General features: G+C 45.3%; 7 protein-coding genes across 10 annotated transcripts; 2 read left to right on the forward strand and 5 right to left on the reverse strand.

Annotated features, from left to right (window-relative positions):
• Positions 1-819: 819 nt before the first annotated feature.
• On the reverse strand, positions 820-2,141 carry LOC119546862. Its single transcript, XM_037853464.1, has one exon. The coding sequence runs from the start codon at positions 2,074-2,076 to the stop codon at positions 946-948; it is 1,131 nt and encodes a 376-aa protein (XP_037709392.1). The 5' UTR covers positions 2,077-2,141; the 3' UTR covers positions 820-945.
• A 1,502-nt stretch (positions 2,142-3,643) lies between these two features.
• LOC119548011 (ethanolaminephosphotransferase 1) lies at positions 3,644-7,615 on the reverse strand. Its single transcript, XM_037855080.1, has 5 exons — positions 7,229-7,615; positions 6,890-6,958; positions 6,174-6,796; positions 5,936-6,116; positions 3,644-4,856 (listed from the first exon to the last, which is right to left on the reverse strand). The coding sequence occupies exons 1-5, from the start codon at positions 7,304-7,306 to the stop codon at positions 4,527-4,529; spliced, it is 1,281 nt and encodes a 426-aa protein (XP_037711008.1). The 5' UTR covers positions 7,307-7,615; the 3' UTR covers positions 3,644-4,526.
• LOC119548012 lies at positions 4,920-5,818 on the reverse strand. Its single transcript, XM_037855081.1, has one exon. The coding sequence runs from the start codon at positions 5,437-5,439 to the stop codon at positions 4,996-4,998; it is 444 nt and encodes a 147-aa protein (XP_037711009.1). The 5' UTR covers positions 5,440-5,818; the 3' UTR covers positions 4,920-4,995.
• A 758-nt stretch (positions 7,616-8,373) lies between the features above and the next one.
• LOC119548497 (centrosomal protein of 104 kDa) lies at positions 8,374-14,970 on the reverse strand. Of its 2 annotated transcripts, none has more exons than XM_037855777.1 (8): positions 14,787-14,970; positions 12,595-12,762; positions 11,274-12,357; positions 10,579-10,693; positions 9,504-10,519; positions 9,047-9,192; positions 8,887-8,988; positions 8,374-8,825 (listed from the first exon to the last, which is right to left on the reverse strand). In XM_037855777.1, exons 1-8 carry the CDS (start codon positions 14,824-14,826, stop codon positions 8,683-8,685), a joined length of 2,814 nt encoding a protein of 937 aa, XP_037711705.1. In that variant the 5' UTR covers positions 14,827-14,970; the 3' UTR covers positions 8,374-8,682. The 2 variants fall into 2 exon arrangements, with proteins under 2 accessions (XP_037711705.1, XP_037711704.1); XM_037855776.1 differs by having other exon boundaries at positions 10,579-10,717.
• Positions 13,205-14,321, forward strand: LOC119548499. The gene is made up of 3 exons (XM_037855779.1): positions 13,205-13,496; positions 13,629-13,821; positions 13,889-14,321. The coding sequence occupies exons 1-3, from the start codon at positions 13,332-13,334 to the stop codon at positions 14,215-14,217; spliced, it is 687 nt and encodes a 228-aa protein (XP_037711707.1). The 5' UTR covers positions 13,205-13,331; the 3' UTR covers positions 14,218-14,321.
• Positions 14,971-15,057: 87 nt separating the features above from the next.
• On the forward strand, positions 15,058-16,097 carry LOC119548498 (dolichol-phosphate mannosyltransferase subunit 1). The gene is made up of 3 exons (XM_037855778.1): positions 15,058-15,218; positions 15,276-15,486; positions 15,552-16,097. The coding sequence occupies exons 1-3, from the start codon at positions 15,115-15,117 to the stop codon at positions 15,960-15,962; spliced, it is 726 nt and encodes a 241-aa protein (XP_037711706.1). The 5' UTR covers positions 15,058-15,114; the 3' UTR covers positions 15,963-16,097.
• LOC119548496 lies at positions 15,993-22,960 on the reverse strand. 3 transcript variants are annotated; one of them, XM_037855775.1, is made up of 10 exons: positions 22,607-22,959; positions 20,922-21,042; positions 20,657-20,859; positions 19,139-20,405; positions 18,945-19,050; positions 18,070-18,881; positions 17,279-18,014; positions 17,015-17,205; positions 16,482-16,957; positions 15,993-16,421 (listed from the first exon to the last, which is right to left on the reverse strand). In XM_037855775.1, exons 2-10 carry the CDS (start codon positions 20,990-20,992, stop codon positions 16,201-16,203), a joined length of 4,083 nt encoding a protein of 1,360 aa, XP_037711703.1. In that variant the 5' UTR covers positions 20,993-21,042; positions 22,607-22,959; the 3' UTR covers positions 15,993-16,200. The 3 variants fall into 3 exon arrangements, with proteins under 3 accessions (XP_037711703.1, XP_037711701.1, XP_037711702.1); XM_037855773.1 differs by having other exon boundaries at positions 15,993-16,957; positions 22,607-22,960; XM_037855774.1 differs by having other exon boundaries at positions 15,993-16,957; positions 20,672-20,859.
• Between the last annotated feature and the right edge of the window lie 574 nt (positions 22,961-23,534).

The raw sequence follows: 23,534 nt of genomic DNA on the forward strand, positions 1-23,534 counted from the left end.
TGAATTAATTCTTCCTAAGACAGGTAAAGACTATACATTTTCGATTTAAAAATAACCAAAAAGGTAGATTAAGATGACAAACATCTTACAATAATTGAAAATTAAGTTCTAAACACCCTTAGTAATATATTCTCCCTGTTTCTGATAGGCCACCAAGAATTAGTTCAAGAAATTACGCAGGTAAGCATGATTCCCAAAATGTTAACCCAATAACCTCGATTCAAGCTAAGCCGAAAAGAAATGGGAAATCTTCATAACTATACTAATTGCCCGCCTGCAATATACACATGTGCGTCCAAAAATATGTTGACTCTTCCAGTTATCTCGTCTGTGTGCAGTTCTGGGCCCAGGTTCAATGACTTGACCACAGGAAGAGGCTGGCAGTCGCCTTTGGGTGCGCCCACCTGCAAACTGGTTTCGCATAGAAAACTTGCACATTGCAAATTATGGAGCAGATGGCCTTTGTCTCTGGATAGTAATTGCCGTTCTCTGGCCCCTGGCTGTCAAGATTTCAGACTCATCCTTCAGCGCATCATTATAATCATAGTCGAACCGTTAGATCCAGTGAGCACTTCCGCTATTAGCCTAAGGTAAACACCAAAATGGTGATTAACAAACACAGTGCGAAAAGGAAAAATATCGTTTATATCATTACTATATCTTGGTAGGTAATAAACCATAATGTAATAATAAATGTTTTCTAATATGAAACCATATCTAAACAGTGTTCAGTAAACACTTATATCGCAATATTATTAATAGCCATTCGAAAGCTTTGATCATTTTCCGCTCTCTAATTAACGACCCATTTGAATAGTATTTTATTTCAGTGGCGATTAAGTTTTTGTATTTATTGGTAAGACGATTTTGTCGGCTTAATTCTAGAGTGTGTGCAAAGTATGAAACTAACATTTAGGCTGGCAGTCTGGCGGTTCTCACTCCTCCTCAGTAGCCCTCGATCTGGCGACAGGCTCCGTAGCTATCCCTCCGCTCCCCGCGGGCACAGCGGGCCAAACCGTCTCGTAGAAGGGTTCGGGACTCGGCCAGGTCGTCATCGGCCAACAGATCGAAGCTTACGATCTCTGGGTCAAAGGATTGTGGCCGGGTGGGCTCCTCGTCCAGCTGCCAGGACCGGGATTGATCTGAGTAGTAGGTTGGGACATCGATGGGTGGGTAAAGACCACTGGCACCGGCTCCAAGATCGCTGCGATAAATTGGAGCACTGATGGAGCGCGGACTGGCAAAGTCTCCGCCAGTCAACCGATTGGTATCCAGATAGCTATCCCCTCTGAGGGATCGGGAACTACGGAAATACTGCGATCCGGGATGATTGTAGCTCTCGAGGAGATTGGTGCCAGCACTGCTGCTAGCGGAAACGGGGGGCAGGGCCTGTATTAACTCCGGTTCCGCCTCTAGATGATAGGGCTTGATCAGCTGCGGCATGGGAATCGATTGAGGAGGCAGTACGTCCACCTGTTGGCGTTGCAAACGCTGTGCCTGTTCGGAATCGCTGGCCGAGATGTCCACGTGATAGGGCGAGCGTCCTTCAATGAATTCAGGCAGCGCCATCGCTTGCGATTGTTGTTGATGGTTCTGTTGCTGTTGAAGCTTCTGGAGATGACTCTTCTGATAATAGGACTTCAGTGAGTTGCTTCTCAGGGGATGCTTGCGCTTAAGGGCTCCACTGCCCTTGGTGTTTCCACGACCCAACAGTTCCAGCAGGCTGATACCCTCCTGCGGTCCGGGTGGGATGAGCAGAATCATGAAGTTCTCGAGATCAGCGCGAATGTTATACTGTCCCTCCTGTCGCTGATCGTAGGTAATGGTCCGGCGACGCAGTGCATCCTCATCTCCGCTAGGCGAAATAGGAGGTTGCAGTAAAATGGGTTGGCCACTGGAACCGCTAGACTCGATAGCCTGGGGCGGAGCTACAGCCGGGAAGTGTTCCTCCTTGATGATCTGCGTCTGCTCGGTGTTGAGAGCTGGCGGGGAAAAGGGCTCCACTGTGGAGCTCAAGGGATTGGCCAGGGTAGCTACCAATAGCAGGGGTAAAAGCGTGAAAGTCTTCCAGGCCATCTCTCTTAGTTGATCTTCGATCTTCAGGTCAGGTTGCTCCGCTCGGCGTTCTTGACTGGCGCGCTTCTGCCTCGCAACTGATTCCCAATCCGATGGGAGAGCTTCGATGTCAGCGCAGGCGCAACTTTCATATTCTGGCGCTGTCGTCGTTGGGGCACTGAGCAAAATACTACCACATTCAAAAAGGGTTCTAGAAATTATTGCTCTATTAACTAACTTTAGACTCCTTAATAGTTATGTACTCTAATAAATAAATAAGTCATATGTCATATGATCATCATATCTCACATGATCATCTTATATCATATGATCATCCTATATCATATGATCATCTTATATCATATGATCATCTTATATCATATGATCATCATATATCATATTTAATTGGAAAAATACATTTTCGAAAGACTACGATTCTGGGCCTAAAATTGATCAGATGATTTTATGGATTTATTAAAGTCTCTTATTGATCTTATTATCCAATCCGAAAACAGTTTTCTTTATCTGTAACTCATATCATATTAAATATCAAATTATTTGTTATATTACTTTACAAATTTTAATTTTTAAAAACTAAGACTTAAAAATGTTTAGATGATTTTATGGATTTATGTTGTACATATGTTGATCTTATGATCCATTCCGAACACATTTTTCTTGAACTGTAGCTCCTCTGCTGCTGCGGCTTTCTTCTCTCTTCTCGATTCTCGTTCTGGTTTTGCTTTTATTTATGCCACTTACTTTCTGACCGTCTCTTTTTGTTCGACCGTGCCCATTTCGACGGCGTGACTTGGTAGCCCGGCGTCCATCTCCATCTCGGTTTATTGATATTGGGCCTGCCGTTAGGCGGGGGCGGGGTAGGGGCTGTCACCGCGGTTCCCATCGTCCGGCACAGTGGGGCTCGTAGTCGATTTTCACGCCAATTAGCTAATGAGGAAGCGTTTTGTTCGCCCATTCACTGGGCTAACAGCCACATCACGTACGCATCCCAGCTCCCTGTCACCTGAGCAAACGATATCAATCCGATCATGAGGGTTCTATTAAAATGATTTATGCCTTCGCCAAACATAGGTGCGGCATTTATGTACTAACAGGTGCGGTTGTAAATAGAGTTCTACAGATTCTGACAAACTTTTTTTTGGTTTAAAAAACCTTTGCCTATATGAAAAAGGTATAAAACAAAATTATAATGACCTCAATTAATGTCGAGGAAATTCGCAATCTATAATTAAAATGTTCTACCTTCTGGGTACAAGCACAAAAAAGTCTATATTATGATATCATGATGATATCCCCTAATCAGATACCATATCCCTTAAAATTACCTCTTAATAAAGTGTTCCGATAAATAATTGGAAAAAATAAAAAATTCCACGACCTAATTATTTTTTTTAACAGCCTATCTGAATTTAAAATTTAATTTACGTGTGATTAAGGACTTTCAGCTGTCAACATGGCCAACAAATGTATTTATAAGCGGGCAAATTGTTTACTTTGCGATCTGGAATCTCGCCAAAAGCGGTCAGCATACAGTCATAAATCAAATGACAAACTCATCTCAAAACTCGGTGTGAGCATTTCAAAATATTTTGTTTTATTTGTATACTGTTTGGTCTTTTACAAATCGTGAGGTTCGAGGGAGCCCGGTTTTCGGGGGGTACATGAATAGATTTAATACATAAAGCGTGCAATGGCGCTATGGACGACGTCACATTACAGTTGAATGACATTGGGATTTGCTTTAAAAATAATGAATATGTTTATGTGTTTAAATAATTAGAGGTCTTAGCGGTTATTTTAGTTAGAAACGTTGATGTAGTTTGTGTATTTGAATTTGTGGAGCAGTCAAAAGTAATACAATGGAAATAAATTAAGCATAGCGCATGGAAATTATTCGATTATGTCTAGACGAATATAAAACATTGCTATTTTAAGGTCAGCGGAAGCGAGCTGTGTTTTTTTGTTTAAGGATTATGGTTAACCATTGCAATAAAATTGGAAAGCTAATTGTTAGAATAGGTAGTATTCTTGCATAATTGAGTTTATGGACTGGAACTTGTCTGGCCGATATTATAACCTATCAACTAATACTTATTTGATATCCTAGCAGCCGATCAGATCATTTGTCATGCTTACTTGTTCATATAATTGATCTAAAAAAGGTTCATAAATGTTTGGATTCAATACAGATAACGTCAAGTTGCAATTAAACCGTAAAGAGTTTAAAAATTATCATTGGAAGAGAGCATTACGTAAATATTCATTGGGAAAATGCCGAAACAAGCTCCAATATTTTTGTAGCACTAGGATAAAGTCAATATTTAAGTATATTCTAACTAAGACAAATTATACATAATCTCACAAGAATTGTTTAACTAAACAGCCTCCATGATATACAAAAAACTTGCAAAATAACTCGCAGCTAAATCAAAATCGCGCAATACGATGCCCTAATCTTCTTTCTTTGGCGGCTCTTCGTGATGTTTTTCTGGCTGTGCGATTTTGTCAGCCAGCAGAATCTTCTCTTTGGAAAGGTCCTCCTGCGGCACTCGCTTGTGGACAGTAAAGCAGATTCTGTTGAAGTGCTCGCACATCTGGTTTACCACGCTGGCTCCATACTGCCAGTGACTTAGGGTGGTTACAATCAAGAGCATGTACAGCAAAGGCCTCTCCAGCAGCGGTAGCCACAGACTGACTAGGAAGGATAGCACGAACATGGGCGTCTGCCAGTGCCACGCCTCACATCTCGTCACGGACATTTGGGAGACAATCAAACGACACTGCAATGATAGATGTGAGATCATTTATAAATAATAAGTGTGTTCTTTACATCCTAACCCCCATTTTAAGGCCTATAATTAATTGCTTCGGAATTATATTTGCTGTAAACTGACTAAAATTTTAAAAGCAATGCAATTTTCAAGAGCGTTTAAGTTTGTTCCTCAATATTTGCTCAATCATAGGATCGTTTTCGTGGGGGAAAACGAAAGTGCCGCGATCTCGCTTCAGATAGCGGTAGGCTCTGTCCGAGTACCATCCGTAAATCTGGTTGAATGTCATCGGCTGCGGCGTATTATGCTTCATCTCGTACTTTTCCTCAACGCCCTCGTCGTGGCTGGCTATTTTCCGGGCATTCAGCAGGGACTCCGGGTCAAGCTTCTCCCGTATGTGCCGCGCCTCTTGGTTCGTGCAGTTAAAATACGGCCAGTCGTGACGGGCATAAAACTTCAGGGACAACGGGCGCTCATATTCCGCGGTGGTGGTGTATATAGTCTCCCTCATGGACTGGCGACCTCCTTCATTTGGTTTTTCCACCTCCAAATCCTTGGCACAGCGTCGGCCACCACAACAAAATGGTGGCATTTCCGACTTTTTTTTTGCCGGTGTGCGTTTTATCAAAGGCTAATGCCGATATGGGGTAGGCAAGTCAAATGACTCATAAAAGTGGTTTCTGGCTGTTTGGCAGTTAACTCCGTGCCAAGGGGCCTGCATAAGGTGTATGTAGACACACCCGCCTCTTATCTAGATTGCGTATGATTCAATCTACACGCGACCCTCTTTGATAACTGGAGTGGAACACCACGGTGACTGATTCCATTTTTTTTTTAAGCAAAACTCATAAACCATTTATCTAGTGTATCCTAAAATATTAATAACTTCCAAGAACTAGGAAGCATTAAAAAAGTAAGATAATAATCTTTAAATGGAAAAATATTACTGCTATATGTTCCAAAATAAATGTATAGTCATCCAGATTTACTTATAAGTATCATATCAATTCTTCATAATATTATCTGATTACTACACTTAAAAAATTGATATTTCTATGAACCCTCATAAGATTGTTTGAAGGACTTACGCTGACGTTGGAAAAGATGGTGCCGCTGAGCATGAATATGGCGCGTGGATCCTTTTCCATGATGTCGTTCGGCGAGACATATGGCCAGGCCAGCAGGATTACGAAGTAGGTGAGGAAGGGCCACATGGGCCTGATGGCTTCCCAAAAGGGCAGCATGCGTCCGGTGCGATTCGCATAGGAGCTACAAATAGAAGTAGGTTTAAAAAGGGCAAATGACAAATATAAAAAACAGACATACTTGTACACATTAATGATGACTAGTGGAAGATTCGCCATGGCACTGACATGCAGGACCGCCTCCATGACATTGCCCAAAGGCAGGGTTCCATAGGAACCCAGAGGCAGTTCGAACTTCCAGCGCTCGAAGCCCAAATACCAGGTGACCATGTACATGGCCGTGCTGCCCCACATGCTGAGATCGTAGCCCCATGGTAGATACAGGATGCCCGTATTGTACTTCTCCCAGTGCGAAACGAAGAAGTTGAAGTAGACTGTAAGGCAGACATAGTACATCCTCATGGGTCGCACCGAATAAACTCGGCTCCGTCCAAAAATGCTGTACAGGCACGTCGGGATCAACATGGCGGTGTATGAGTCCAAACCATGATCAAAGAGCTCTCCCAACGGGCCGGACAATCCAATACGACGGGCCTGCTTGCCATCAATGCCGTCCAGCGTGTAGGCCAAAAAGATGTTGATGCCCGTGCAGAGCCAGACCCACGAGGGAATGGGTGTGGTGCCCTCCTCGCCGGAACTCGCCTCAAAGTTCCAGTCATAGTAGGAGAGCAGCACCAGGTTCATGGCGCTGAACAGGAAGCCCAGAAAGGTCATCAGGTTGGGCGCAAACCAGCGCGGGAAGAACTGCAGTGGGTGGAATGGTTAGGTGGGTTGATTAGTGGGCTGCCCCCATATGAATATTGATTTTTGCATGATATAATTCTGCGGAACACCCACCTTGACTAGCCAATCCCAAAAGGGATGCATCACATATTGACTCAGAGGGGAAGTATCGATGGCGCTGTACTGTAAGTAAAAAGTTCTGATTAAGGAGGGGAACAACCCATCATCATCATCATCATCATCATCAGTTTTATGACTATTTCAATGGCTTTCTTTTTTTTTCGCATTTTTGCTTTGTCCGGTCTTTTGACTTTCTATAAAAAGAATTTTAATTGAAAACAAGTACGTAGCACTGGGAACTGGTTTTTCCTTCTGGGAATTAAGAAGGTCACCCCCTCTTGAGGGAAGGTACAGCCGCCCCCGAAAGTCCTTGTTTCCAGCCTTTAGACCCACCTTGTAGTTGTCGAACCCATTGATTTGGGCCCGCGTCAGATATTGATGGTCCATCAGTCGTCTGATTAGCTTCTCCATTTCTGATAGAGGTTTTAGCGCTACGAGTGGAAATCAGGTTTCAAGTATTTTAATCTAAGCGGAAAAACACGCGACGGATTTGAAAGGAGAGCGGCGGAGGCGGGGGTTCTTTGATAAAGCGTCTGAACGCTTTAGACGTTAATTAACTGAATTGGTCAAAACATGTTGTTGTGACAGAAGGTTGGCCGAACACAAAGCGAAAATGCTGGGCACGATTTTCAGCTATAGCCGCGCGTTTATTTTTATTGCGAAAACTGTTTCTTTTCTGCCGCTGCTGTTGCCCGCTGCCGGCTGTTTTTTCACGCTTGCACACGCACAGCGACCAACACTGACACACGCCACTGGGGATGTTTTCCAACACTGAAACAGCACTGCCCACTCAAATAGCATTGTTGCACTTTATCACACTTGAAAGTTTTTTTAACGGTTTTTCAGGGTTTTTAACGGCTTTTGCAAAGAAATTGTAATTTTTATATAAGGTAAAATAAAAATGTTTTTATTATTTATTATTGTTTTCCTAATATCCTATTTAAGAATCACATTTTTTATATGTATTCTATGTATTGTATTTACTATCGCTTTCCTATCCAACCGAAACTTGAAATGCTTGATTGAATTAAGAAAACTAAAAAAACCCTTACATTTTAATAAAACTAAAATTACAATTTTTTAAAAATTGTTTATTACAAAATTATGGTGTGATTTCTGAAGGTAAATGAAAAATCAACTTCTAATGTTATGAAACAAAAAAGATTTTTAAATTTAAAAAAAAACAAAGATTATAATTTTTTTAAAAATTAGAGTAATCCGTTCTTGTTTCATATTTGCTTATTACAAAATAATAGTGTGATTGGAAAATGAACTTCTAACATTATAAGCTGCGGTTTATCTATTCCCCTGACCCCAATTGTTCACATATAACCATATAAATTTTTAATCAATCATGCAATTGTGTTGCACATGCCTTATATGCAAAGCAATTAAAAATTTATTACTTATAGGCGGGCTCAGCATGTAAATGCACTTTAAAATGAGATAGAAGAGCTGAGTAAAATATTAATTGAATATTTGTATGTTTAAAACTGTATGGATGGGCTTTATTTATTGTAAGGACGTTTCAAAAATTCGTGTAACCTTTAACAAATCACATTGCTTACCAAAAAATACAAAATAATGCACATTATAAGTCTAACTAATTGGCTTAACAAAATGAGTCTAAATGAATTGTTGAGAGTGAGAACAAATTGATTTAATTAACTAAATGGTTATGGCTGCATATGTGTGGTAGTTAGCTCCTTTGAGTTAGCCTCCTGACTAGTATAGTTGCTCTAATAAATTCGCTACGCATGCCAATAGATCGGTTAATTTTACGTTGCCTAATTTGACTTTTTGAAATTCTTTTTGCGAATATTCCCGGGACAACCGCCGGCGCTGAGGAGGTGCAATTTCCATCCTCCATCCTGTGGCAGGTGCACATCGTCATGGCAGAGGGGACATCGGGCAGCTCCCGTTTTCAGTTCTGTGGGAGAAACAATATTCAATTTAATCTAGCTATGGAACACACTTTTTTTTTATTTTACCTCGACAATAGTCCTCCATCTGATGCAACTCATACAGCTGCTTGTGCACCGATTCGGTGCAGCGGGTACAGACCACATAGCTCTCCTTGGCATCACATTCCGCTGTGGAATATAAATATTAATATTATTTAAATATTATACAGAGATTCCTTGAACTTACTTGTCAGGTGGTAGTTGAGGGCAGCTACCTCCAGCACTTGGCTGCATTGTGGGCACTTGGACAAAAAGGGACAGGTCTTCCAGTAGTGTCGGTCCAATTGGCTAGTGTCACTGCCAACACACGACCAATCGCAAAAGGGGCAACGTCTAAAAGAAAAGTTAATATTAATATAACACAGTCAAAACTATTATTAATATTTTCAGGAATATTTTAGTATTGACAAGCAGGTTTTGTATTCTCAAGTGAGAAAAATAGAAAAAAATCTGAAGTTCTCAATAATATAATCAATCATTTAAAAGAATTATAAATCCCTGTATAAAAATAATACTAAGCCTTTCAGTAAAAAAAGTTTTTCAATATCTTTGGATTATACAAAATAACCAAAGACCTTATAGGTTAAACTAATTGCTCTTCCCAAAAATTTCTAATATTACTCTTGAACCTTTTTACTACTCACATTTTGGGTGTATTGTCCTCGGTGGACTCCGAGTTCGATGCGGATCCCTTGCGCGAGTTCGACACCGATAGCATGGAGCGCTTCAGCTGCTCGTTGTACTGCTGCTTTCCATTGCAGCTCGCATAACCATTACTGGAACTGGCCACTGGGCCCAGACCATGTCCACTCCGACTGTTCATCAGCCGAGAAGCATCCGAGCTGGTGGAGGCCTTATCCGCAGGGGGTGTAGCCGCATCCCCCGAGCTGTGACCGCCCCCATACTTGTTGGTCTCCAGCAGCTCCTGCTTGCGATCCAGATCCAACTTGTCGAACTCGGTGAAGAGTTGGCGATACAAGAGATTACGTCGCGTGATGTCGTCATCCGGAGGTAGTTGTTTGCGTACCAATCGGGGATTAACCTTGTAGACGAGCAACAGGATCCGTTCGGCCACCTTTCGCACCGGTTCCGCCGGATGATGGATGCCGGAGCAGCCGCACTCGGACAATGCCCTGCAGGTAAGGCCACTGTGCTTGTCCGTGCTGATGCCCTGAGTGTGGACAAGCTGCTCCAACATCTGCAGTCGACTCATGGCCAGTCGCTGATGGGTTCCGGATCCAACGCTTCGCGATAGAGCCGGGGCAACCAGGTGCTGCTCCGCCACCTCAGGACAGGCGGCGATGCTGAGGATCGTGTGCTGGGCCAGGGTGTGCAGTCGAGCCGATGGATCGCCCGACTTGGCCAGTAGTTCGGGCAGCAGGCGGTCCACACAACGGGCCACCTCGTTGGGGGAAACGCGTCCGGGCACGTACTCCAGGAACAGCATGCGTACCGTCTCCGTGGCCTGGCCAAACACGGAGTAAACGGCGTCCCTCACCGCGCGATGGAGCAGCAGAGCTGCACTGCGAGCCACTTTGTTGGGACTGGCGGCATGCTCATTGCCCGAAGCCTCCACCAGGTCGTGCTCCTTTAGGAAGTTGCGCAGGCGCAGCAAGCCATCCTCTCGATCCTGAAACTGACGCGAGTAGAACTGCTCCACCTGGGTAATAAACGGGGTTTGTTTATAAGAATATATAGTTGATCTTTTGGGGAACTCACCAGCTCACTGCCGAAGACCAGGATGGGTAGGGCTGCCTGGCGACGTTCGCGGTCATTCAAACGCGAACGTCCCCGGTTCGGATCCGCTTCCAGAAGCGCGTTGCCTTGGCACTCCCTTAAAAATTCATTAGTATTTGAACTGTGAGCGGTTTTTCGTTTGTGGTATCGGAATGTCAACGATTACGGATGCGGTTACAATACATAGGAGTAGAAAATAAGTACAATTACTGGTAGATTACCCAAAATAATATTTACAAAGTACCCTGAAGAAAAGTTATAGTCTTTTGGATTTAGCTATACTTAATAAAATATTCAAAAAATAAATTTTATATGTAAGTGGTTATCTATAAAAAAAATTGTTCTATTTTCAAATATTAGTTTCTGGAAGAAAAATTGTATGGTGTGGCTATTTCTAAAATCCCTAAATATCGAAATATATATTCCTGTGTTCCTGAAACAAAGCTTCAAAATTTTTTTGTTACCAGAACAAATTTTAAATTTGAAAACAGTTGACGGTTAGTGTTGGTCTATCGATCATTTACTAGTGTTGACAAACATTCAAACTAGACTACGATTAACGAGTCTGCATGCAACAGCTGTTTAAACAAAACAAAGTAATTACTATTCCACAATTGTTTACCTATTTACTAGACAACCAGACAACGATTACGCCTCTCTCTACACTGGGTACTCACTGTCGCAGCGTGGGAATGGCCCGCTCTTCGTAATCCTCGTAGGAGTTGCGCGGCACGCTCTTGTTGCGCCTGCGCAGCGATCCCTGTCGACTGGACATGGGCGAACTGTGCCTGGACGGCAGGCGTGGCGACTGGGGCAGCTCATCGTGGGACTTGCGCCAACCGCCCAGCGTGGGAGTGGGCGTGGCCTGCAGTGAGGTGGGCGCCGGAATGGGAACAGGAGCTGTCACCACATTATCATTACCAGGCTGCGAGCCATCCGTTGAGGACTTGTCATCCAAACTAAGACTTGTCAGGCTCTTGGGACTGAATGTTGCCTCCGCCAGGGCCTGGGCCACATCCTGCAGACTAGGAGCCGCCGGCAGGCTGGGTTTTCCACCCGCATAGATCTCACAACTCTGGTCATTGCTGCTCATAGGCACACCCTGCGGTTCCAGGAGCTGATGTACCTGCAATTGTCGCAGCACTGCCGCCCGGTACATCTCAATCTGCTCCTTGCGCAGCCTCGCCGTGGTGAAGTCCTCCTGCTGGACAGCCTGCCGTTTGGCCAGAGCATAGCGTCCCAAACGCTCACCGGCGCTCCTCAAAGCCGTCATGCATAGTTTCAGCTTGCGGGCATACTCGAATCTCTCGGCGTTAACGGCCAAAACCTTTCGCTGCTCCAGCTGCCGGATGGTCCGCACAATGGACTCCTCCACGTACATCGAGAACAGCAGGTCGTCGCAGATGGAGGCCAAAGCTAGCTCCCCGGTGGCCGTGTCCAGTGGTGGGGCCTCGCTGACCAGGTGTTCCTCACCATTGCCATTATTTGGCCCCACATCCAGATCCTCGCCCAGGACATTCACCGCTAACAGGGAAATCTGACCCGTGTCATTGAAGTCATTGCCCTGGACGCCAATGAGACGCAACTTGAGATGTGTACCCCGACGGGGACACACGGTGACGCTCTGCAGCTCCCGGGACTTGTAGTTGGTGTTCGCATTGTCCGCCAGGGCAACGAAGCCCAGGAAGTCAAAGTACTGCGAGGATGGAGTACTGGGCAGGGATTTGGGCGAGTAGTGCAGCCAAAGCTCCACTTTCTCAGCTGTGTATAGGGGAAAACATATTATTCGAAGGTCTTTAGGATCACAGAAGCAAGCTTGTTTGTTAATTTCTAGATTTTTAGTCATTTTTTTTATAAAACTAAAGTAGTTGAGTATATATAGTTTAAATGCTTTCGTTTGTTCTTGGAAAACAAAACCTTTTATATATTTTTTAAAATTTGTTATGCTCATTTTGATTTGTTTAAGTAGCGACTGTGATTGAAAGTAGATTAACTTACGTATTAGATACTGGTGGGCCAACAGTTGGATGCGATAGATCTTGGCCGGCTGTTGAAAGCGGAGGATTATGTCATGAGAGGTGAGGCTGGCGTCCGGAGCACTTCGCCATCCGTGAACAGTGGGTCCGTGATTGTTGAGCTCGCTGGCCGGAAAATTAACATCCTCGTCTGAAAGTCAAACGAAATGATCGAATCATCATTACATGCATTGGCTTTAAATGTTTGTGGCCAGGTGTCAATAGTTCTCTTAACCGGTCTCTTTATCGCATACTCAGCTAAACTTTTCCACTTGATAGTAATAAGGCACTCTTTTCCGTTCTCTTTCTTAAATTAAGCTGAATAGCAGCTGAGGTCATAATAAAAATATTATGCCAGATAACCTTTAAGCCTAAATTTATAAATGTCGTGTAGAGAAGTCTACAATTTCTTAAATATATGTGGTGTTATACATCAAAATTGAGAGCAAGGGACAGTAAATTAAAGCCATTAGGTTTAGTTTTAACTATGTAAACTGGTGCTATTTAATCGACCCCATCTGTACAACCATATCTCACTTGTTTTTTTCTCTTTCTCTCTATCTCCAGGTTCCACGTTCTCTGTTTTGTATTTAAGCGATGGCGAGCAACATGCTAGTTTAGTCGTCACTTCAGCCGGTCGTGGTGTATCTGATAGTACAATTGACTACGGTATCTTATAGTATAAATAACTGACTTAACAAGGAGAGAATAGATCGCAAAATGCCGGAAGGTTACACGAAAGCCACTGCCTGGCTGCAAATCCAAAGCCTGCTGAATAGCATTAACCACATGCTGATCTTCCTGGTGGCCGCCTTCTTCTTTGTCCTGGCCCGCAGTCTGGAGTTTAAGGACACGGCCATGCATATGTTCATGACGGGCACTGGAGTGAGTACATAGCGATAAGCATTTAAAAATATAATCAATACTGTTAGATTAAACTGGATAACACGGACATGCAACGTCACTTGTTATCTTATCGATGTGCTGAATTTAAAAGGCTTTCCTTGCTCTCGACAGTTCCACGTCCTTATCGCCCAGGCCATGATGTCACACTCCAAAGTGAACCCGCTCACGCGCTGGCTTTCGCATCGCAACAAGTCGCGTTTCCACGCCATCCTGCAAATCGTGGGCGGCTCCATGGTCCTGCTGGGCTCCCTTGGCAAGTTTTCCAGCAAGGAGGTGCATTTTAACACCTGGCACGGTCGTGTTGGTGGGTATTTCCCCATATAATTAAGGTCCATGCAGGGGGCAATCTAATCAAAACTGACATTTTATAGGCGGTGCCGCTGCCTTTGGCTGTGCGGCCAGCATTGTGGGTGGTTTTGTCAACTATTTCCAGCCCAAGTTTGCCCTGAAGGTGATACCCCCATCGGAGATGCGTTTTCGCCATAACCTTTTCGGCTTGGTCACCTTCAGTCTGGGCATGGGTGCCATCTACCTGGGCTACTACTCCAAGTTCTTCACTAAATTTGTGGACAACGACTTCATTCCCGGCATGATGCTGATCACGGCGATGGTTTATGTCCTGACCATCATTGCGCCGGTTTCATCGCTCCTAACTAAACTGAAATACAGATCCAAGAGGAAGGCGGAGCAGGCCCAGTAAGCGATGCCTGGGGAGGATGAGGCTGAGGCCAATGAGGCTAACCGGAAACTGTCAGGTCCTAGCATAGAAATAAAGAGCTTGGCGTCTGGCCAAATAGAAATCTCTGGCCGCCACACAAATTGCATATATGCAGAAGCAAAAAGAGCCGACAACCGGCAATCTGTCAATATTATAATGAAATATTATGGTCATCGCGGTTGCAGTGGTTTTGGCCCGTGGTAAATTGGCTAAGACCAAGGCAAATTGATTCTCCAGCTGACAATGTGGAAAAGTTAATATTCTCAATGGATTAGCGGCAAATAAAGGGCCAATGCCGATTCTGCTTTTTTAAAACCCAACGTCCTGGCGCACTAGGCGTATGCGTGTTTTATCGATTTCTCAAGTGCAGTGGATTTTAAAGGGAATGAGAGGGGTGTAAAACTTCTGTTTTCAGTCAAATCCAGTCTCGACTAAAAATATATTTAAAAAACGCAAAGAAAACATAAAATGAGAACAAATAAACAAACTTAGGAAAACAAAAAAAAGTCTATTTGCTGTTAGGCGTTCGAAAATCCCCAATGTTTGTTTACCTGAGGCGAAGACCACGTTAAAAGGTATTTTCTTGGCCATGTCCGAGGACGTCAAATGCGCACCACTAAGCCCCAAACTTTGGCCACCCGCACATAATAAGAGCACAATTTCTTTAAGCGGTCCTTCGCGGACTAAACCTGCAGATAGTTTAAGGAAATTCCTTCACAAAATCGGAGTTCGCGTTGCCAACTAGTGTTGCCAACTCATCGAGTCCAAAGTTATCGATGACATATCGATTGACAAGCAGCTGTTTTTCACTTGGGCTCTGACCAACACTGTTCTAATTCTAATTAGAATTATTTACACGGTTCTGAGGAAGAATTAGACATGCCAACAAATGCCCATAAATACAGCATACTGCTGCCCACCTACAACGAAAAGGATAATTTGCCCATTATAATATGGCTAATTGTGAAATACATGAAGGCCAGGTGAGTAGCGGCTTCTTAAAGACGTAAAAACAGGTATTTAAAGTTCTTCCCTTGCAGCGGCCTGGAATACGAGGTGATTGTTATTGATGATGGCAGTCCGGATGGAACACTGGATGTGGCCAAGGACTTGCAGAAGATTTACGGCGAGGACAGGATTGTGCTGAGACCCCGCGGCTCCAAACTGGGCCTTGGGACGGCCTACATACATGGCATCAAACATGCCACCGGGGACTTTATTGTTATCATCGATGCGGATTTGAGTCATCATGTAAGTATTGATAACAGGGAGACGTGGAGGAAGTAGGTTAAATAAATGCGTTTATCCCGCTGCAGCCCAAGTTCATCCCAGAGTTCATCAAGCTGCAACAGGAGGGAGACTACGACATTGTGTCCGGCACTAGGTACGCTGGAAATGGAGGCGTCTTTGGCTGGGACTTTAAGCGCAAGCTCATCTCGCGTGGCGCCAACTTTCTGTCCCAGGTTCTTCTCCGTCCGGATGCCAGTGATCTGACCGGGTCCTTCCGGCTCTACAAGAAGGATGTCCTGGAGAAGTGCATCGCGAGCTGCGTGTCCAAGGGCTATGTTTTCCAAATGGAGATGTTGGTCCGGGCCAGACAGCATGGCTACACCATCGCCGAGGTGCCCATCACCTTCGTGGATCGCATCTATGGCACCTCCAAGCTCGGCGGCACCGAGATCATCCAGTTTGCCAAGAACCTGCTATATTTGTTTGCAACCACATAAAGAACACCACAATTCCCCCAGCCAACTGAGTAGATTTTCAAATTTTTAATTTTCTTTGGATTTCTTTTGCTTTGTACATTTGGTAAGATTTGCTCAAAGAATTTTACATACATCTAATGAATTATGCATGAGAAATTTGTTTGCCATATTTATAATAATTCAGAGTTATGCTTTTCTTAAGCTCTCCCCTGATAGGTTTCATTTATAATTTGAATAATGATAACTAGCGTTAATTGATTTAATTACTCAAGTCGAAAACTTTGTGCTGGTTGTCCGGATTGCCGTAGAGTGTGCCGCAGTCATCGTCCAGGGCGGCTCCCGATCCACCGCCGTAGTTCTTCAAAGCCAGGGTCAGCAGGGAGTTGCGATCTTTGAGAGCCAGCACCACAAAGGCACCGTTTGGCAGGATCTCACAGGTGCTGACCTGCGCCGGCGGTTTGAACACGGCCAGGGACTTGGCTGCAGCAGGAAAGGAACAGGCATTATTATGCTGATTAAGGTGAAACCTCTGGGACATACCTGAGTTCAACTCCCACATGCGGACGGCAGAGTCACGCCCTTCTTTGTCGTAGGAGAGCAACACCTTGCCCAGCGGATCTAACTTCAAGAACGTCACCGGAGCATTGTGACCGATCAGGGTGCTCTTGCAGTTGCCCGTGACCAGGTCCCAGATCAGGATTTTGGCATCCTCCAGGCCGGCAATGACGCAGGCGTTCACCTGGGAGATGGCCAGGGAGACGGTGTTGCAGGTGGGCTTCCACTTCTTGAACAGAGTGCCGCTCTGTAGGTCGTATACCACAATGAAGTTGGGCGTCGTTGGCTCGTTCAGCTCCTTGGCCACCACGCAAACGTAGGATCCCTCGTGGGTGATCGCCGAAAGCGAGGTCATGAAGTCGTGATGCGGGATTCGGAGGTCGTAGAGCAGCTTGCGCTGCGAAAGGTGCCAGACGAGCAGGGGAAAAGGCTTCTGGGTCTCATCGCCGCACACCAATATCCTGGAATCAAACGAGGATTAAGAAACTACATTAGTTTGCATTATTTCCGCAAATTACCGCCCGTCTCCAGAGACCAAAAGGGAATTGAGAAAGCGGTCCTCGCCCGCCTTGAAGGTGGTTACACAGTCGCCCGACTCCAGATTCATCAGGTTCACATACATCCGGTTTCGGGACAGACAAACCAAGTGGTTTTGATCGTGCAGACCGAAATACGGCATCTTTTGGTTCATCACTCCCTTAAGAGTAACCTGGAAACACAAGGAAAATCATATTACTAGTCATGTTTCCAGACTTATGGTATTCATTTTAAGCCCGTCTCACCTTGAACTTTCCCTCGTCCAGATTGATGACCCGGATCTCGCGGCGACAAAGGACAGCTGCCTCATAGTTGCCCACAGGACACATCGCCGTTGGCTGCTGGATGCCCTGCAGTTCACGGATGCGGCAGCAGTTCTTCACATCCCAGATGCAAATCTCAGCTCGCTCGGTGCACATGGAGGCCACATAGCACCCGGGCTGGGGCAGATTCATCAGGACATCGTAGCCCTTGACGGGCATCGAGGTTGGAGCATCATCCTCCGACGGCTTATCCTGCTCCTGATTGCCATTCTCCGCATCCAGATCCGCGTTAAGGATCTCCAGAAAGGCAAATTCCAGCTCATTGGTGTACTCCCACCAGGAGCGTATCTTCTCGTCGTCCTTTAGCTCTGGTGCCTCTCTGAAGCGAGTCTTCAGGTAGTACTTCATCAGCGTGTAGAACTGCTGGCCATCGTAGCTCAGCTCGTGGAGATACTGCTCAAGGAATTGCTTAAGGAAGTTGATGTGCACATAGCCGCTGGGGCAATTGTCGCCGTCGGATTTGGCCAGCCACTCCGCCTGCAGGATGTCATGAAGCAGGTGCTCCGGTCCCGTGGCGTGCACCTTATTGGCGATCCACTGCAGATCCGTAAAGTAAAAGCAGTTGAAGAGTATGTCGATCTTGTGCGGCGCCGGATTGTCCTCAATCACGGCACAGAAGTGATGATAAGGCAGTTTTAAGTACTTTTGGTAATTGTAGCTGCCAAGAAGAACAGATTATGAATTTGATTACCTATCAATGGAATACAACTCACGTGTTGGCACCCTGGCTACCCTTGAACTCGCTGTCCTGCCGGTCGAAGTAGTCCCGCAGCGCTTCATGTACCAGCCACTGCTTCTGCGCATACCTCGCCAGGACCGCTCGTCCAAAGCTCCTGTCCGCTATCCTAATATTCTTAAGACCTAACAGCATTGGTCCCATCAGCCAGCAGAACTTGGACCAGACCTTAAAGGCGACCTGCGCCTCCAGCTGGGTCATTTTCTGGAACACGCCCAGGCAGTCGCTCTCGCGTATGCCCCACGGCGACAGCCGGACGATCAGCAGCAGCAATTCCACCTGATCGGCGGCAAACTTGGACTCGAGGACCTGCAAAATACGGCCGGAGATCTCTCCGATCTCACCAATCGGCTGGGCAACATGTCCGAGCCAGGCGAGCCACCACAAGGACTTGGCGTGGTACGGTGTCTTGCCATGCAGCATCTTCCACTCGTCGGGCAGTTTGAGTGCCCCATTGGCCGCATAGAAGTCACCGCCACCGGAACTGAGAATGTCGTGCCACTGGCGCTCCGTGAATTGTCGCAGCCGCAGGAAGCACCTCTGTGGTATGCCCAACTGCGCCAGCGCGGCGAGCATATCAAAGGAGTCGTTCCCAGCCTCCGTCCCGTCCACGTCCTCGCCCTCATCCTCGCTGATGGTGAGGATCAGTTTGGCACTGCCCAGCTGCTGGGGAAGCCAATCGAGCAGTTCATCCCGCTGCAGTTCGTCCACACCGTCGATGATCAGCACAAAGAAGCGCTGTTGCCGCTCCAGGATCTCGTGAATCACACGAGCATAAGCCTCCAGTTTCTAATTTGGAAGGAAATACATAATTATATCCTTCTGGATGTGAATAAAGACTAAATTCCTTACGTGTGGCACCTGGCATTGATGACCTGTCTCCAGGACAGACATTTGGTTGGCCATTGAACCCAGCAGTGAGGTGAGATCCGAGGAGCGAGCACTGAGATTGGCATATCTACACAGGTAATTTATAAAAAATTTAATCGTTAGAAATGCAATAATGATGGATAATCTTTGTAGATTCCTATTGGAAACATACATACCTCAGTATGAGCTGGGCTTCCGGCTTCCAGCGGTGCACGTTCTCCATGATCTTGGAGACGAGAACACTCTTGCCGCTACCCCGGGCGCCGGATACGACCAGCGGTTGGGCGGTGCTGTCCCGGATGTAGCGCTTCACGTCGTTCATGATGTCGAAGTTGGCCGAGTTCTGGGCGAGCAGCTTCGAGTAGTGGCCCACCAGGCGAAGTTCCTCGAGCAGCACTCGGTCCACGCCCAGCGTGTTGTAGGGAATGCTGCTCTTCTGCTGGTGCTCATCGAAGATCCCGGCCAGCACCTTGTCCAGCAGGTTCTCGATCACAGCCGAAAGCTCCTCGTCCAGAATGCTCATTGTGGGCAGTAGCCGGATGAGATTCTTTTCGCTCAACTGGTTCTTGAGACCGGAGTAAACATGACTGATCCTTCGCTGCACCTCCTGCTCCAACTGGCTGGCATTCTCCGACAGCCGCGTCATCTGGCTGCCCGTCTGGATCCAGATGCAGCGCTTGGCCAGCTCCTGACTAATCAGCACCGTGTTGTTTATCTCCTGCTCCACCACGGTGGTCAGATACGAGTCCTTGACGTCGTCGGAGAACAGGCGCAACAGGACAGCCAGCAGCTCGTTAAGTTCCTCGTTCGCCTGGCTGGAGTACGGATCCACCTGTTGGGCATGGAGGCGGTGGCACATCGGCTGATACGAGTTGTCAATGGTGTACCATTTCTCCAGGAGCAGGCGCTCTGCCTCACTGGCGGTGCCCAGCACCGAGGTGAAGTCCTGGCTCTCGATGGTCAGCGGCAGCATTGGAGTTCCCAGGGTGGCGCCCAGAAAGAGAACTGGCACCACATATGCTCCGGCCGAGTGACGCGTGATCTCGCTCAGGCAGTTGGCCGCCTCCTCGTGACCGCCTTGTGCCTCCAGCGGTGTCTGTGTCCAGCGCTTGACCTCCTGCAGGCGGGAGAAATCTTTCCGGGCATTGCCATTGCCCGGCTCCGTATCCGGCTCGCTGTCGTGGACATCGGCAATTATGAAGTCGAAGCCACGGCTTTGGCACTTGCTCTTGAAGTGTTTGTACAGGCTGTGGACGACGCGCTTGTGCTTCTTGTACTCGGTGCTGTTGTCGGCCAGGATATAGACCACGATCTTTTTGTCCCGCTCAATCTTTCGGCCGGGCGGCGGCTTGCCCTGCAGCACGCTCAGGTTTCCGGCTCCAGGATTGGCATTGGCCACGTCACTGGGCGCCTGCGCCCCCTGTGGTGTGGTGGTATTTGAATCTGTCGGAGAGGCAAATAATGTATAAGATGGGGAACCAAAACCTTACTTAAATTAAGTATTAAAGATAAATCTGAAGAATTCGCGAACTTTTAAGTTAGAAAATTAAAAATCAATACCACTAAATGAATTTAATCTGTCATTCCGATAATTCTTACGTTTAAGAATAGTCATAATATGTAATACAAGAGGTAAGAGATAAATCTTGGTCTACAGATGTTTAAACTATATCATCTATATGTATTCTTCGTACCCTTATCAGCCCCACCTGTCTTGCCCGGGACCGTTGAAGGCTGTTGCTTCTGGGCCTGCGTCTGGTTGCCATTGGCTTCTGGCAGTGGAGTCACCTCCGGCAGCGCCTCCACGGCCGCCAAAGGAGCGCGCTTCTCGTCGCCAGCAGTCGAGTCGGTGGAGATCAGGTTGCCCTTCTGTTCCGCCTCCTGGTATGGAGGCGAGCTGCAATCAGAACCAAAATCAGTTTCCATCACGACACCTCGCCATGAGAAGGGCACACTTACTCGTCTGACTTTTCGGAGGCACTGTCCTTGTCCTTCTTCTTCTTCTGGCCGGAACTGCACACGTTGCCCATTGCGGTCGGTTGATTCCCTACTCTTTAAATTACAATTGACTATTGATGTCCTGCAATAGATGGTAAGAAATTTTTGTCTATTACTGACTAATAAAATAATTTAATTAAAACTGTTCAGAAAAGAAAAAGGCACGATACCATCCAAAACTGTCTATATCAATTAAGGATCAAGGATATATAGAAAAATGTGATTTAGTATAGTTTAAAGTAATCATAGGCTTGCAAATATATTTTAATTTTTAAATTTCTGTAAATATTGTATTATTTAAGAAAGATTAAACTACTTAATTTGGCAGTTTTACAGATGTTTTATCCTTAACAATTAAGAAGCTCTTGAGAATACTGACTTATAAACGCTTTGAATTCTTTTTCTTTGTCATACAACACTTAATTATTTCTAATCGTAGTAATAAATAGTTGATGAAATGCCTTTTATAATAGCCCGATTATAATAGGAAAGTATCCATAAGATGTTACAATCTTACTAAGTTTCAAGTATTCGTTTGGTAACTTGCAGGAAAAAATTGTTTTAGTGGGAACTTCACAGCTGTTTCAGGGTATCCCATGCCCATATCGATTAAGAAACACTTAAGGGGTTAGATTTGAAAAGTATTGTCCTTTTGATCAAGATGTTTCCTGTTTAATGGGGCAGAGCTCATTATATATTTTATAATTGTTCCGTAATAGTGGTCGTAAATAGTTGATGAACTGACAGATATAATTTTTTCCACAACAGGTCAATGACAAAAACAAAATGCTTGTGGGACACCGAGCACATCCTGTGCGAGGAGCGAGCGAGAAGGAGCAACTCGGGGGGGTTGGAAAGAGAGGGGGCTAGAAGAGAGAAAAGCTTTTCTCTGAAGAACCGAACGCATGCTCTCTGCGGGAACTTTTTATAGAGATTTTCTGCGTTGAATTGGCATTGGCGTTAATCAAGTGGTCGAGTGAACTGGCCCAAGTGGGTGGTGCTGGGCGGTGGGCGATGGGTGGTGGGTGGTGGTTGGTGGGTTCTGGTGGGTCTGGGTCTGGGTCTCGTCTCGGATTTATTGCGGGCAATGCGCTTGGCTGGATTTTTGTGTACACGCTTGAAAATTGTTGACGCGCGAGCCCCTCTTTGCCCATCGTTTGGATACCACCTATGTGCATATGTACATATGTATGTTTTGAGATGCTTAAGCACTTTCCCCTGGTTAAGTATTTATTGGATATCAAAATATTTTCGATCGTTCAACCGAAATATACACAGCATTTGTCTTTCGCGACCGATTTAAAATTCTTTTGTTGGGGTAGGGGAGTGGGGAAAATGACGCTAAAAATAAATCCCCCCCTTATATACACAGAATATATGTTTTTTTTTTTTTTTTTGAATCTGTTAGTTCGACATTTTGTCGCAGCGGAATTTCGAAATGGTTCAATATCAATTAATTTGTCAAAGAATCTGAATCCGAGTCCGAATCCCGTGTATTTTCGCTCGCATTCGCTTTTCACATCACAGATGCGATGCCCATTTGCAGCGCGCACTCATTCGGTGTGTGTATGCATCGTTTAGTTGGTTATTTGATTTATTTTAATACACAAATTTCTGTTCTGTCCTGTACCGTTGCTGTCACTTACTTTTCTTTACGCGCTTTTCACATGCGCCCCCCGGAAAAGCCGCCCCGACGACACCCCGACGACCCCGTCGCAATCTGGCGAACCAACCGAGCACCACCGAGTCTAAAACATTTTCCACCCACTGCACTTGCACTTTGCTCAATTAATTGCCTAATCAAAATGTTTGTTACACACACGCCGCGAAGACATTTCGTCTGAAAAGTGTATCTTTCGAGTGCGTTTTTCCTTTTCTCCGCTCGGTTCTCTAACTTTTTTTTCTGTTTTTTTTTTTTTTTTTTGGATGGCAGTGCGCGCCTCGGCTAGTTTTTCCTTATCCCGCCGATGTGCGTAGTCGTAGTGCTGGGCGCTCTGAATTTTCACTGCTTCTGAAACCGTTGGAAAATCGGTCGCCAGCGAGTGCGTATTGCGGAAAGCTCCGGAGCTTTTCCGACCTCCGCTCTCTCGAAGCTCTCGACGAGGGCTGCAATTCCATTCAAAGTGGCCACTAAAGACCTTCGTGCGAATTACCGTTAAGCAGTACAGTGGAACGGTGATCCCAAAGGACCAATATCCTTGGCAATAGAGCTTAAGTTCGGACCATAGAAATAACTCATAGGAAAAGATAAATGTATTTTTGAAGAATTAACTTAAAGGAAGGTATAAATGTATGTTAAAGAGCATAAAATATTGCACTAAAATATAAAGATCCTTAAGTTAATATAAACGAAAACTGGCATTGCTTACTATTTGTACTAATTTAATCTTATGGGCACATATTTAAATGTATGTAAGGCATTTTTAGCTATCGAAATAGTTTGATTAAATAGAACATGCTCAAATTTACAATAGATCTTAATAGTTATTTTTGGTATTTTAAATATTAAAGTTACGATCTTCATTTCACACCTTAAATTATGTAATTTAAAATTGTATTGGTATATATTTTATT

The sequence above is a fragment of the Drosophila subpulchrella genome, chromosome 2L, assembly GCF_014743375.2.
Source record: "Drosophila subpulchrella strain 33 F10 #4 breed RU33 chromosome 2L, RU_Dsub_v1.1 Primary Assembly, whole genome shotgun sequence".
In the NCBI taxonomy this organism is placed as follows: Eukaryota; Metazoa; Arthropoda; class Insecta; order Diptera; family Drosophilidae; genus Drosophila; species Drosophila subpulchrella.

Excerpts from the sequence above, each read along its gene's own strand:
- LOC119546862 (XM_037853464.1), bottom strand. The coding sequence starts at position 2,076 with ATGGCCTGGAAGACTTTCACGCTTTTACCCCTGCTATTGGTAGCTACC.
- LOC119548012 (XM_037855081.1), bottom strand. The coding sequence starts at position 5,439 with ATGCCACCATTTTGTTGTGGTGGCCGACGCTGTGCCAAGGATTTGGAG.
- LOC119548011 (XM_037855080.1), bottom strand. The coding sequence starts at position 7,306 with ATGGAGAAGCTAATCAGACGACTGATGGACCATCAATATCTGACGCGG. Across the intron at positions 6,959-7,228 it reads ATGGGTTCGACAACTACAAG|TACAGCGCCATCGATACTTC; the intron begins GTGGGTCTAAAG and ends TTTTACTTACAG. Across the intron at positions 6,797-6,889 it reads TTTGGGATTGGCTAGTCAAG|TTCTTCCCGCGCTGGTTTGC; the intron begins GTGGGTGTTCCG and ends CACCCACTGCAG.
- LOC119548499 (XM_037855779.1), top strand. The coding sequence starts at position 13,332 with ATGCCGGAAGGTTACACGAAAGCCACTGCCTGGCTGCAAATCCAAAGC. Across the intron at positions 13,497-13,628 it reads TGTTCATGACGGGCACTGGA|TTCCACGTCCTTATCGCCCA; the intron begins GTGAGTACATAG and ends TGCTCTCGACAG. Across the intron at positions 13,822-13,888 it reads CACCTGGCACGGTCGTGTTG|GCGGTGCCGCTGCCTTTGGC; the intron begins GTGGGTATTTCC and ends GACATTTTATAG.
- LOC119548497 (XM_037855776.1), bottom strand. The coding sequence starts at position 14,826 with ATGGCCAAGAAAATACCTTTTAACGTGGTCTTCGCCTCAG. Across the intron at positions 12,763-14,786 it reads TAACGTGGTCTTCGCCTCAG|ACGAGGATGTTAATTTTCCG; the intron begins GTAAACAAACAT and ends TTTGACTTTCAG. Across the intron at positions 8,826-8,886 it reads GATGGAGGACTATTGTCGAG|AACTGAAAACGGGAGCTGCC; the intron begins GTAAAATAAAAA and ends TTTCTCCCACAG.
- LOC119548498 (XM_037855778.1), top strand. The coding sequence starts at position 15,115 with ATGCCAACAAATGCCCATAAATACAGCATACTGCTGCCCACCTACAAC. Across the intron at positions 15,219-15,275 it reads GTGAAATACATGAAGGCCAG|CGGCCTGGAATACGAGGTGA; the intron begins GTGAGTAGCGGC and ends CTTCCCTTGCAG. Across the intron at positions 15,487-15,551 it reads ATGCGGATTTGAGTCATCAT|CCCAAGTTCATCCCAGAGTT; the intron begins GTAAGTATTGAT and ends ATCCCGCTGCAG.
- LOC119548496 (XM_037855773.1), bottom strand. The coding sequence starts at position 20,992 with ATGGGCAACGTGTGCAGTTCCGGCCAGAAGAAGAAGAAGGACAAGGAC. Across the intron at positions 20,406-20,656 it reads GACAGGTGGGGCTGATAAGG|ATTCAAATACCACCACACCA; the intron begins GTACGAAGAATA and ends CCTCTCCGACAG. Across the intron at positions 17,206-17,278 it reads TGGACGAGGGAAAGTTCAAG|GTTACTCTTAAGGGAGTGAT; the intron begins GTGAGACGGGCT and ends TTGTGTTTCCAG.